This window comes from Notolepis coatsorum (assembly GCF_963971535.1).
Source record: "Notolepis coatsorum genome assembly, chromosome: 5".
Classification (NCBI taxonomy): Eukaryota; Metazoa; Chordata; class Actinopteri; order Aulopiformes; family Paralepididae; genus Notolepis; species Notolepis coatsorum.
The window spans coordinates 136,033,278-136,046,410 of record NC_140169.1 but is presented as its reverse complement, the minus strand read 5'-3'; the positions used below and the strand labels follow the sequence as shown (position 1 = coordinate 136,046,410).

The 13,133-nt window shown below is 41.9% G+C and overlaps 1 protein-coding gene across 1 annotated transcript in view; it reads left to right on the top strand.

Annotated features, from left to right (window-relative positions):
* Positions 1-13,133, top strand: part of otofa (otoferlin a) — a gene marked incomplete at its 5' end in the record, with an annotated part of 319,129 nt that overhangs the window by 304,064 nt on the left and 1,932 nt on the right. Inside the window, 5 exons of the mRNA XM_084314280.1 lie at positions 757-855; positions 1,114-1,212; positions 4,615-4,856; positions 5,965-6,143; positions 7,110-7,210. Coding sequence (XP_084170406.1) covers positions 757-855; positions 1,114-1,212; positions 4,615-4,856; positions 5,965-6,143; positions 7,110-7,210 — 720 coding nt within the window. The remainder of the gene's footprint in view (positions 1-756; positions 856-1,113; positions 1,213-4,614; positions 4,857-5,964; positions 6,144-7,109; positions 7,211-13,133) is intronic.

Sequence of the window (13,133 nt, the reverse complement as noted above, 5' to 3'; positions counted from 1 at the left end):
TATAGTTACATTTCTAGTTTAGTTACCTCTATAGCCGTCTATTCAGTACTTATAGTTACATGTCTAGTTTAGTTACCTCTATATCCCTCTATTCAGTACCTATAGTTACATTTCTAGTTTAGTTACCTCTATAGCCCTCTATTCAGTACCTATAGTTACATGTCTAGTTTAGTTACCTCTATAGCCCTCTATTCAGTACCTATAGTTACATGTCTAGTTTAGTTACCCCTATAGCCCTCTATTCAGTACCTATAGTTACATGTCTAGTTTAGTTACCTCTATATCCCTCTATTCAGTACCTATAGTTACATGTCTAGTTTAGTTACCTCTATATCCCTCTATTCAGTACCTATAGTTACATGTCTAGTTTAGTTACCTCTATATCCCTCTATTCAGTACCTATAGTTACATGTCTAGTTTAGTTACCTCTATAGCCCTCTATTCAGTACCTATAGTTACATGTCTAGTTTAGTTACCTCTATAGCCCTCTATTCAGTACCTATAGTTACATGTCTAGTTTAGTTACCTCTATAGCCCTCTATTCAGTACCTATAGTTCCATTTCTAGTTTAGTTACCTCTATAGCCCTCTATTCAGTACCTATAGTTACATGTCTAGTTTAGTTACCTCTATAGCCCTCTATTCAGTACCTATAGTTACATGTCTAGTTTAGTCATCTCTAAAATCTAGCCCTCTACTCAGTACCAAACACAATGTGTGTGTGTGTGTGTGTATCTTCCCCCCCCCCCTCGTCCAGATATGAGCTCAGGGTGATAATTTGGAATACAGACGAAGTAATACTGGAGGACGATGATTACTTCACTGGGGAAAAGTCCAGTGACATATTTGTCAGGGGGTAGGTACCGAGGGGAGGACGTGGAGACTCAGTCCTCGTCCCGTTGGGTGTGAGAAGTTGGCGTGCTGCGTGTTTCTTTTGCCGTTAATCATTGTTTTTGTTTTGTTTTTCTTTCCGTTTTTCTTTCCCCCCCTGTCGTTTGTGTTTGTGTTTGTGTTCTTGTTTTTTCTTTTTGTGTGGCGTGTCTTCTGTCTGTCTGTCTCTGTGTCTGTCGTCCTCTCTTCTCTCCTCCGGTCAATGCTCGGCTGTTGTCGATAGCTTTGAGCTACGTGTTATTATTTGGAACACTGATGACGTAATTCTAGAGGACGATGCTTTCATGACAGGAGAGAAGATGTCTGACATATATGTCAGGGGGTAAAACACACGATATTCCATCGCATGGCTCGTACAACCCCCCCTCCTCCTCCTCCCAGTCTCGCTCCTTCTCTCTACTCCCATCCTTTATCCTCTATTAGGGATGGGCGTGAGTAATCGATTAATCGATTACTCGTAGCTATGAGAAAAATCGAATGAGAAAAACTAAATCGAAATTATTAATAACGTTTATGATTTTATTTTTTATTTTTAATAAGATTTTAACATATTTGTTCACATGTATGTGTAAGATTATAACTGTTTGTTGGCTTCCTTAAACATATATACGTGAATGAACAAAAATAAGTAAAAAAAAATTAAAATTTTAAATAAAAAATAAAAAATACAAATATATATATTTTTTTTCTTTTCGAGTAATACACGATCACTCGAGTATAGCATGCGATCAATCGATCTGGATTTTTCTTTAAAATGCCCATCCCTATCCTCTATCCTCTTCCCCCCTCCTGCCTAAACTACACAATCACGCACGCAAGCTACCCTTATTTACAAACCCTGTCAGCATGTCAGCAACGGTATTTTCACTCCCCGCCAACATAAGTGGCCAGTCAGGACCATACCACATAAACCATTTACAGAGGATAATTGTTGCTACATAACAGCCCATAACTGCACAGTCACATCTAAACTTGAATTCAGATTCATTACAGTTTCCTCATGGATTTGGGATGGGCCTTTATAGATGGGTATATTTTTTGCATTGGTTAGTGGTTTGGTCCTCTGTTGCCATTTCTATTGCACATTACCCGGAGACAGGGTCTTTAACCCTTTCACTACCACACTACAGAAGGTTAACCCTTTCACTACTACACTACAGACGGTTAACCCTTTCACTACCACACTACAGACGGTTAACCGTCTGTAGTGTGGTAGTGAAAGGTTAACCTTCTGTATGTAGTGTGGTAGTGAAAGGGTTAACCTTCTGTATTGTCTCAGTGAAAGGGTTAACCATTTGGTAGTGTGGTAGTGAAAGGGTTAAACGATTCTAAATAAACAACAAGCTCTTGCATGTTGCATGCCAGTGCAACAGAAATGTTCTTTCTGTCAAAATTGTCATTTTGCAGCCCTGTTGTAATCCTTTGAATATTTGATTCCCATTCAGACGTTTAGCAAAGTTAATACAGTTGTTTGTTTTGCTGTAGCGCAGACTTTCCTGCCTCTCTTTGCCCCGAGCCACCTTTACCCCTTTAGCTACTATACCGTCCTCTTCACATCACCTGAGGGCTTTGCTGTAACAACCAGGGTCCAATCCACAAACAGCTCCTTGTGGACAATGCTAATCCTAAAGGGGGTTGGATAGGTATAACACGACCTGAATCACACATCTATTATCTATATTTATCCAAATTCATGGTCGCTGCAAGAGATATAAAAGGTGTGTTTCAGGATTGTACCATTGTTGTGATAACAGCAGTGACACTGTCAGGTCATAGAATTTGAATGAATAGAAAGGCCTCTCCCCTTTAAATCCACATTCTTAAATGTTCATTCAGCTCAAAAAGTTGGCGTGTTGATTGGTTGGCAACGGGATTATACACAGTAAATTTCATAGAGTAAATTTTACTCAAACTGAGTAAAACTTTTAACGAAATTTACTGTGTACGTTTTGCTAACTGGGCTATTTTTATTTTTGCTAACCCTAAAGGAGCGGATTTTACAATTTTGTTGCGCCCTCACTATGAGAACGCACTGCTAGTTTTGGCTAGCGATTAATTATTTTCTTTTTTATATTGCCGCTTCAAAATCCCAAATCCCCTGCCTTATCAGAGACAGAAATCGATATTAGAGGAGCTCGTTCAAGGTAAAGAGCCCATGTGAACCACAGACAAAGCTAGTTCAATAACCCATTCATTTTCCCATGGCGTGAGAGACAGAAGTAACCGGCTCCCTTATTTGTGCAGAAACATGACCAGATAAATGAGTACTCTGGTATAAGTAAAAGTCCTCCATTCAAATTCTACTTAAGTAAAAGTATAGAAGTATTTGCTATTGAATGTACTTAAGTATCTAAAGTAAAAGTATGCATTCTACATGACATTTGTGTTTTGGAGCATTCAACCCTTGATCCATTGATCTCTAAAGGTTATGTTAAATTGGTATGTGGTCCAGTTATGCCGCTCTAATCACGTCCTCTTGAAATTGACAGGCTTCAAATTGTGAAAGTATATAATCTTTATACATTTTTGACATGTTTTCTATGCAAAATCCTTTTCTTCCAAGTAACGAGTAACTGATGGGTTCAGATAAATGTAGTGGAGTAAAAAGTACAATATGCCCTTTGAAATGTAGTGGAGTAAAAGTATAAAGTTCTGTAAAAATGAAAACACTTGCGTAGCTCGAAATTGTACTTTGAGTACAGTACATGAGTAAAATACTTTCCACCACTGAACATGACACATATGAGAGGTTTATGATGCACCGGGGAAGGTCCTTTCTAACCGTTCAGGTTCTGTGTCAGCAATTACAGTAGATCACATGAGCGCACGCATGATGTCCTAGTGACATCATGGTCTCCGTAGCCAAGGTAGAGCTTCCCTCAGCTTTCTCACTTCAGCCTCAAGCCAAGTCCTAACTCACTGCTCTCAGTCAATGCATCTCAGTTAGCAAATCAACTATCTTACACTATCTAAAAACATATTCTATAAATATATATTCTATTTAATGGTTTTAGCTAATTAGCTCGTATCTAATTGATTCATGTCACTGTCGCATGTATCCAGTGCTACGTTTTGACAACTGAGATTGCAGCTCCTCTCACTCCTCCTGACTAAAGAAAGACAGTCTAACTCGTCTGTTGATGAAAGAGCTTCAGCCACCGTAGACTAACCTCGTAGACTTTGATCTTTCGCTTGCCAACCCCCCCTAATATACGCCCTAATACAACTACAACTATGGAATTATTCAATCACATTTTGAAACCGATCACTAACGATTCACTAATGACCTTTTTTTGTACGCGTTGTGTGTGCATGGCATTTACAAAAAAATGCAATCCTCCAAACACCAAATCAGATCAAATTTGATGTTACAATGCAAGATTGTATCACTCAACATGTTCCACAGTACCACCTATGAGAACATTATTCTGATTTGTGATTGGGGAGTTGCATGACGTGTTTTGATTTTGAGGTATTAACACAGTACACAAATGTAGCGTGCTAACATTTAAGATCATCACAAAACTGGCACAACCCACATCCACTGTCCTACACTTGCTGCCATCCACACACTAGCTTTTGTGTAGTTATATATCCCCACTAACAACACAATCTATGACTACACACACACACACCATGACCCCTCAGTTTGGTCATGTTTGATCTAGGTGACCCTACGATGACCTCTGAACCCCCCCGCCCCCCCACCCCACCCCTTCCTCAGGTGGCTGAAGGGACAGCAAGAAGACAAGCAGGACACGGATGTCCACTACCACTCCCTAACCGGCGAAGGAAACTTCAACTGGCGCTTCGTCTACCCCTTCGACTACCTGATGGCCGAGGAGAAGATCGTCATCTCCAAGAAGGAGTCCATGTTCTCCTGGGATGAGACGGAGTACAAGATCCCGGCCCGCCTCACCATGCAGGTCTGGGATGCAGATCACTTCTCCGCCGACGATTTCCTGGGTAAGAGGACCTCACTCTTCTGCTGGTTGTATTGTTAGCAGTACTAGAAGTAGTAGTGGTGGTAGTAGTGAAAGTGGTAGTAGTAGTAGTAGTAGTAGTAGTAGTAGTAGTAGTAGTAGTAGTAGTAGTAGTAGTAGTAGTAGTAGTAGTAGTAGTAGTAGTAGTAGTAGTAGTAGTAGTAGTAGTAGTAGCAGCAGTAGTAGTAGTAGTAGTAGTAGTAGTAGTAGTAGTAGTAGTAGTAGTAGTAGTAGTAGTAGTAGTAGTAGTAGTAGTAGCAGTAGTAGTAGTAGTAGTAGTAGTAGTAGTAGTAGTAGCAGTAGTAGTAGTAGTAGTAGTAGTAGTAGTAGTAGTAGTAGTAGTAGTAGCAGTAGTAGTAGTAGTAGTAGTAGTAGTAGTATTAGTAGTAGTAGTAGTAGTAGTAGTAGTAGTAGTAGTAGTAGTAGTAGTAATACATTTACATTTTACATTTACATTTAGTCATTTAGCTGACGCTTTTATCCAAAGCGACTTACAAGTTCTGTACGACAGGTCATCAGGAAGGGCACAACTCTATCAGCTGAGTAACAATGTTCATCAAAGTGTTGAGTGCTACAGTGTAGGTTAGTTTATTAGGACAAGTGCATGACAGTAAGGTTAGTTAGGGTTCGATTATTATTATTTATTTTTTTTACTAAATTTGGATGTGCATAATACTAAACACTGTAACACGCAGCACTTTGATGAACATTGTTACTCAGCTGATAGAGTTGTACCCTTCTTGCTGTCTTGTCGTACAGAACTTGTAAGTCGCTTTGGATAAAAGCGTCAGCTAAATGACTAAATGTAAATGTAAATGTATGGAGAGAGTGATATGTAGACTACAGTCTGCTCATGTCTATTGCACTGTATGTGAGCTTATGTTGTTGTATAGTAGGTCCAGGCTGTGTGAGTTACTGTTGTGCTGGAACTGATCTCTAAAATGTTGTTAATATGTCTCTGTCTGCGTCGTTATCAATGAGAAAAGAATCCTGTGCATTCATTGTATTTGACGAAAAGGTTGTGTTTCTTATCTCTGAGATACTGAAAGAGACTCTACTGGTACGTCCTCTCCTCCTCTTCCTCCTCCCAGGTGCCATCGAGCTGGATCTGAACCGCTTCCCTCGCGGAGCCAAAACAGCCAAGCAGTGTTCCATCAAGATGATCCGTAACGAGCACGAGCTGCCCTCCATCTCCATCTTCAAACAGAAGAGGGTCAAGGGCTGGTGGCCTTTTGTGGCCCGCGACGAGAACGACGAGATGGAGCTCACGGTAAGACACGTGTATTATTATTATTATTATTTATTATTATTATTATTATTATTATTATTATTATTATTATTATTATTATTATTATTATTATTATTATTATTATTATTATTATTATTATTATTATTATTATTATTATTATTATTATATAGTTTTCTCTGAAACTGAAATCAAAAAAAAATTGTTTTACACCACGGTCCGAGAAATCTGTCATCTGAATTTACCTGTCTCAAGGTCCGCCCTCTTTTTTCTTGACCCTCCAATCACAGCTGTTGCTTCCCTCGGAACAGATGTGATTGGAGGATCAACAAAGGAGGGCGGGGTTTGACATGGCTCAGTGTGGTTGCACTCTCAATTATATACTGTACCTTTTCTGTTGACAGTGTCTGATCAGCTCACCATGGGCCCTCCTACCACTTCTTACCACACACACACACACACACACACACACACACACACACACACACACACACACACACACACACACACACACACACACACACACACACACACACACACACACACACACGCACATACACACACAGGAAATACTAAGGGTATATTACGTTAGCATTGACAATTAGCAGGCTCGATGTTGGGTCAACGTAACATAATAAGGAGACGGTAGCCAAAGTAATCAACAAAGAATATTTAATTAATAATTACCATGGTTTTGAACAAAGGAAATCTAAAGTAACGACAGACAAGAACACATACTGCACACAGACAGGATCAGCATCAGACAAAGGGGAAGGCCGAATACTTATACACGAGGGAACGACGAGACAAGACACACCTGGGTTCATTACAAATGGGCACAGCTGGAGGGGAAAACGATAAGGACTACAAAACCACGACAGGGCACTACAGCTAGACACGACACATCACACTAGGAGCGCCTGATCAGGGCAGAAAACACATAACATGGTAAAAGGACAACGTGAGGTTAAACGTTTGTTGTGATCGCAGGGTAAAGTGGAGGCGGAGCTTCATCTGTTGACAGCAGAGGAGGCGGAGAAGAGTCCTGTAGGACTGGGACGCAACGACCCTGAACCTCTGGAGAAACCGAAGTAAGACCTAACACACACACACACACACACACACACACACACACACACACACACACACACACACACACACACACACACACACACACACACACACACACACACACACACACATACACAGAGACAAAGAAACAACACACTGCTGTGTGCTGCTTCCTGCGCTGTAAAAATTCCACCGTGCACTTTCTCACACACGCGCGTTTCTCCTCCTACCATTTCTTCACCTGCCTCCCTCTGTTTCCTTCCTTCCTCTCCTCTCCTTCCTCTCCTCTCCTCCTCTATACGTGTGACCCCTCCTTCGCTGTTTTCGCCCCTACATCTCCATTCCACCCCCCCCCCCCCCACCTTGTCCCTGTCCTCACGGTCTCCCTCTGAAGTCGTCCAGACACCAGTCTCATGTGGTTTCTGGGTCCTCTGAAGTCCATGCGTTACTTCATCTGGCACAACTACCGCTGGCTGATCCTCAAGGTGCTGGCCCTGCTGCTGCTGCTGCTCCTGCTGGGGCTGTTCCTCTACTCCATCCCAGGCTACCTGGTCAAGAAGATCCTGGGGGTCTGAGCGGAGCCTGCTGGTAGCCAACGCCACCCCCCTCTCTCTCTCTCTCTCTCTCTCTCTCTCTCTCTCTCTCTCTCTCTCTCTCTCTCTCTCTCTCTCTCTCTCTCTCTCTCTCTTTAACTATCTCTCTCTTTAACTATCTCTCTCTCTCTCTCTGTCCTCCTGATCCAGTATTTCCTCTTCTGTCATTGGTATCTTCTTGGTATCTCAATCTTTATTTAGCTTCTCTCTCTCTCTCTCTCTCTCTCTCTCTCTCTCTCTCTCTCTCTCTCTCTCTCTCTCTCTCTCTCTCTCTCTCTCTCTCTGTCCTCCTGATCCAGTCCCTCCTCCTGTGTCAAACCCTTGTCTGCACCTCTCCCTGAAATATCTTCTTGTTCCTCTCTCTCTCTCTCTCTCTCTCTCTCTCTCTCTCTCTCTCTCTCTCTCTCTCTCTCTCTCTCTCTCTCTCTCTCTCTCTCTCTCTCTCTCTCTCTCTCTCTCTCTCTCTCCTCCCCCCTGTCTTTTCAGTGGTATGTCTCTTTCGTTACCCTGTGTATCTATCTTGTCTTAACCCCTTAGTGCCCAGTGTCTGTTGCCAATCCCACATGTCCACCATTGCACATTACAATAATAATATGGACGAATCTCGTCGTGTTGAGAGACCGCGGTCAGTCATCATACCATTTATCCGTGTGTTAACTGTGCAAAGGTGGCATCTCTGTCCATTATTCTCTGTGCTGTGAAACAGTGATGTTGTTTGAGAGGTGGGTTGTGAGTGAGTGCAACCTGGTGCATAATAGCTTCAGGAAAAAACAATCATCAGAAATACTCAGGCATGCATCACGGCTTACTAACCACTAACGCTGGGGAGGCCAGGTGGTGCAGTGGGCATGGCACTCACCACCAATGCTGGAGACGCTGGGTTCGCGTGTTCGATCCCAGCTCTCCACATTGTTTTCAGTGTGGCTGGTCGTCCGTACTAATACAATTGGCAGTATTAGAGGGTGGGAAAGCTGATGGGTGGGTCCTGGGCGTTGTAAACAGAAAAATACTCCTACAGTTCGGTCGGGGCGCCTGCTCAGCGAAGGAAGGATCTGGAGAAAGGTAGTGTGACCTTCCACACGTTACACTCTCCCAGTGAGAATTTGAGCTGCCAGGCTGGCTGCCGGCTGGCTGCACATGTGTCGGAGGATAGCATGTGATAGTCTCCGGCCTCCCGGACCAACAGTAGGGGGGGTGCGCAACAACCAGGAAGGGAGTTGGGAATTGGCATAACGACTAACAGTGGGATGGGAGAAAAATCAGAAGAAGAGGAGGGGGAAAAAAGATAGTAAAAAAAAAACACTAACGCTGGCTCTCTAACTCTCTCTTACACCCCATCCCTATCCTTCTTTCTTTCCCATCCCTCCTCATCGCCCGCTCTAAACCCTAACCCTCCTCCGACCACCACCATCTTCACCCGCCCTCCAGCCGTCCCGACACCACCTTCCTGTGGTTCCTGAGCCCGCTGAAGGCCATCCGCTACCTGATTTGCAACCGCTACAAGTGGCTCATCATCAAGATCGTGGTGGCCATGCTGCTGCTGATCATGCTTGGCCTCTTCCTCTACAGCATGCCTGGCTACCTGGTGAAGAAGATGCTGGGGGCCTGAGAAGCAGCTGCCTGGGGGGGGTGGAGGGAGGGAGAGGGGGCAGGGGACAGCTGCAAGGCAGGCCACCCAGCTGGATGGATGGATCGATGGATGGATGGGTGGGTGGGTGGGGGTGCAGAGAAAGCAGTGGAGATGGGTGTTGGTATAAATATCTATATAACTATCTCCACCCAGAGAATACATGGAGACCAAGACTCTCCCCCAGGCTTACCCCAGGGAGCGGAGGGCTGGGCGGGGGAGAGAGAGAGAGAAGAGAGGGTGAGGAGCGTCGCAGGCCCAGGTGCACTCTCTCACCCTCTCTCCCCCTCTCTCACCCTCTCTCTCCCGTTCATCTTCATATATAGCGGCCCCGAAGCTCACCACCCTCCACCCCAGGCGGGAGGAGAGAGGCGGAAATCGCGGCCATCTTAAGGCTTCCTCCTTTCCTCCCGCACCAATACGAGCACTTACGGACCGATCTTCCATCCAATCCGCAGCAGGCCTAAGCGATCACATGCTCAGTATATCGGGACTCTAACCAATCAGGCATCTCATCCCTGAACTGACTACTAACCAGTCAAATGGCACAAAGTAACCCCCCTGGCCTGATCTGACCCTAAACTTTGGCCGATTGTTTACCCAAGTTATGTTAATTCATAATGAATGATTCTTTTATCTCTTTATACCGTTATTATTTATTTATTTATTTATTTATTTATTAACAGATATTTATTTGTTGGGGGACTAAGTAGAGTCTGTGGTCAGATGATTGCATGGACATGTACATTACAAGTGGTGATAAAACGTTGTAACTTACTGTTACAAATGTCTGATATTGAATTCTGTAAATGGGGAACAACTGAACATTATTATGCAATATTCTAGCGCTGTTCCTTCTTAGATCTTGCAGCATTTGCACAATAATAGAAGAATACGGAAGAAGCAAAAATACAGATGTCTATTTTCCTAGCTTAATGATGTTCATTGGGACAAAGAAACAAGGTAATAATGATTAAGTGTTCAATTAAGTACGCTTTTTTATTGTATTTATGTTGTCAAACCTCTAAAGGAGCAAAGTGTCTAAAGCCCCTCAAATAATAATAATAATAATAATAATAATAATAATAATAATAATAATAATGTATGCTACAAGGTTGTCACTGTTGTCCACCAAAATGTAGGCTTTAGACATCAACAAGCATGCATCAATGTGATTACTTACAATGTACCAGAAAGGTCATGTGCGTTGGCATGACTGTCATACGAGCTTTAATGTAACAAAAATAAACACCAACCCTGTTGTCTTAGTCTGAATCTTGACATTAAAGGACCACCCGATTTTAGAATGCAGAGACTACACCCAAGTCAAGAATTGGTATATTTCTATCCATAATGTACTTTTCTGAGAGTATACCCGGCGCAGTGTGATTTCATGTACAAAAGCACATGTTTAGTATGATAGTCATTAATATGCTGTAGGTGAAATCTAAATACACTTAAAATCATCTTAAGTACAAACATACTGTAAGTGGTTTCAATTTAACACATTAGTATAGTATACTGTACTCTACATGAAAAGTATACTAATGTAAACAAAATATACTGAAGTATACTTTTTCTTTCACTTGGGCATGTTATTCCTATGGTCTACTACTAAATACTAGTGAACAGTGAAGAGTGTGAATTAGGAAAGACACTGACTGAAAGGTGCCACAGACAGCACCCGGGGGAATATTCAGAGTATACAGGTACAGTTTATGTTTCAAAACTGCTCTATATATAGAAGGGGTGTAACGGCACATGTATTCGTCCCACGACTTCGCGGTACTGACGTCACGGTTCTGTACTGTATACGTGGAGCCATACGACGAATCATTTCTCAGAGGGACTATACGACACTACTGTAAGTGGAACTATAGGGTTGCACATTTTACAAAAATGTTGCTCAATATCTGTAGTGGCTTACTTTCATCTTTAACGTTGAAGATTAAGCTCCATATTGCCAAATTCAGATGATAAATAAAACATTGCAGCATGATGACAAGCGGACTGAGCAACTTAACAACCACGCATTCTGCACTGCTGTTTCTCCCCCCCCCCCCCCTTACTACAGGTGTCCCTGAAACAAAACCATGAATGAATGATAGGTTTGTAACACATGCAGGGTCATTACAACAGGCTGAAATGTCGGTTTCTTGTTCGCCCAATGATGTTAACTGCTGGAAACACACACACACCAACTTTCATCCGCGCGAGAGGGAGAAAAGTAAGTAATACTTGGTGGATGCCTGAACACCTATATTGCTGCCTTTATTTATTTTGCCTTTATTTGACCAGGAAAGTCCCATTGAGATTCAAAATCTCTTTTTCCAAGGTCAAACATTGCAGCAGTGGTTATTTAATGAAACATAAAGCAGACAATACAGTGGAAATACAAAGTAGAAATTTCAACAAAGTTGAACAAATTTATAGTTTACAGTAAAAATGTCATATAGCATCATATCAAAATGTCGTATCGCTATATCAAACAAACATTCTGTGAGTCCACAAAATCACTTTCCTATTAATTGGAAATGAATTACGGAGCAGCTCCAGACCTCATACCTGACAACATCACATGCTCATGTTCACAAATATTAACTGTACTTATCTAGACCATAGAAATGGCATATTTAGATTCTTAATCTGGGTGGTTCCCCTTTAAAGATAATGTAAAGATTGAATGGAGCTAATAGTTAAAGTGCACTTGAGAAGTGCTGTAAGGGGAGGGCTAGGTTGATCTATTTGACCTATCAGGCGGCTAGGTTGATCTATTTGACCTATCAGATGGCTTTGTTTGCGGTGTACGTTGTTGCCCCCTCCCATTTCGCCCGTGCTTCACCTGTGGTTCAGACATTTGGGTTGCATTGGTTTTTGTGGTTCTGTGTTTCACCTCAAATACAAAAAGAGATGCTGTTTGCACTAAACCTGCCTGTTTGTACGATGATGAGTGTATTTGTATCTCTTTGTTGAAATGTGTGCAACATTAATTTCTGTCTGCTTTAACAATGATTTGAAATAAATTGAATGAACTGATATCGCCGTTTTAAGTTTGTTTAGATAAGATAAGAAAATATATTGTGATATTTCACCTTGGGGAAATTCCGGCTTCATAGCAGCATGGGGGGGTTCAGGTATGGGCAGGGTAATAGTAGAAAGACATAAATATAGGCAATGAAATTATAGTAAAGATAAAAAATTATAATAATATAATTGACTGTGAATATAATAATAAGAGTACAAGTAAACAGTGTAGGGCTGTCCCCGACTAAGGATTTGGATAGTCAACTATTATTGGCCAAAATTTGCCGTTAGTCGACTATTGGTCGACAAAAAAAAAGTATAATATATATATTTTTTTTTATCATTCCATTTGGGCCGTGGGGGTGCTTAATGTCTGAAGGAGTCGACTGAAGGCTTCTTGTCCTCTGCAAAAGCATGCAATTGGTCCACTGATGGATACATCTTGATATTTGTCTATAGTCTAGTGTTAGATGGGTGAAATCCTCTTTCAGTGCCTCTGTGCCTGTTTTCTTAGGCAGTTAGCCTCCTGCATGCGTGCCATTAGCGTTAGCCACGCTTCTAGGCCTCTTTTCTTTTGGAAAGAATGATAAAAAAAATGAAAAAAAATAAATACATTTTTTATTATTATTTTTCTTTTTTTGTATTCGACTAAGAGGTTGGCAGTCGACTACGGCTCCTTTCGACCGATTAGTCGACGAA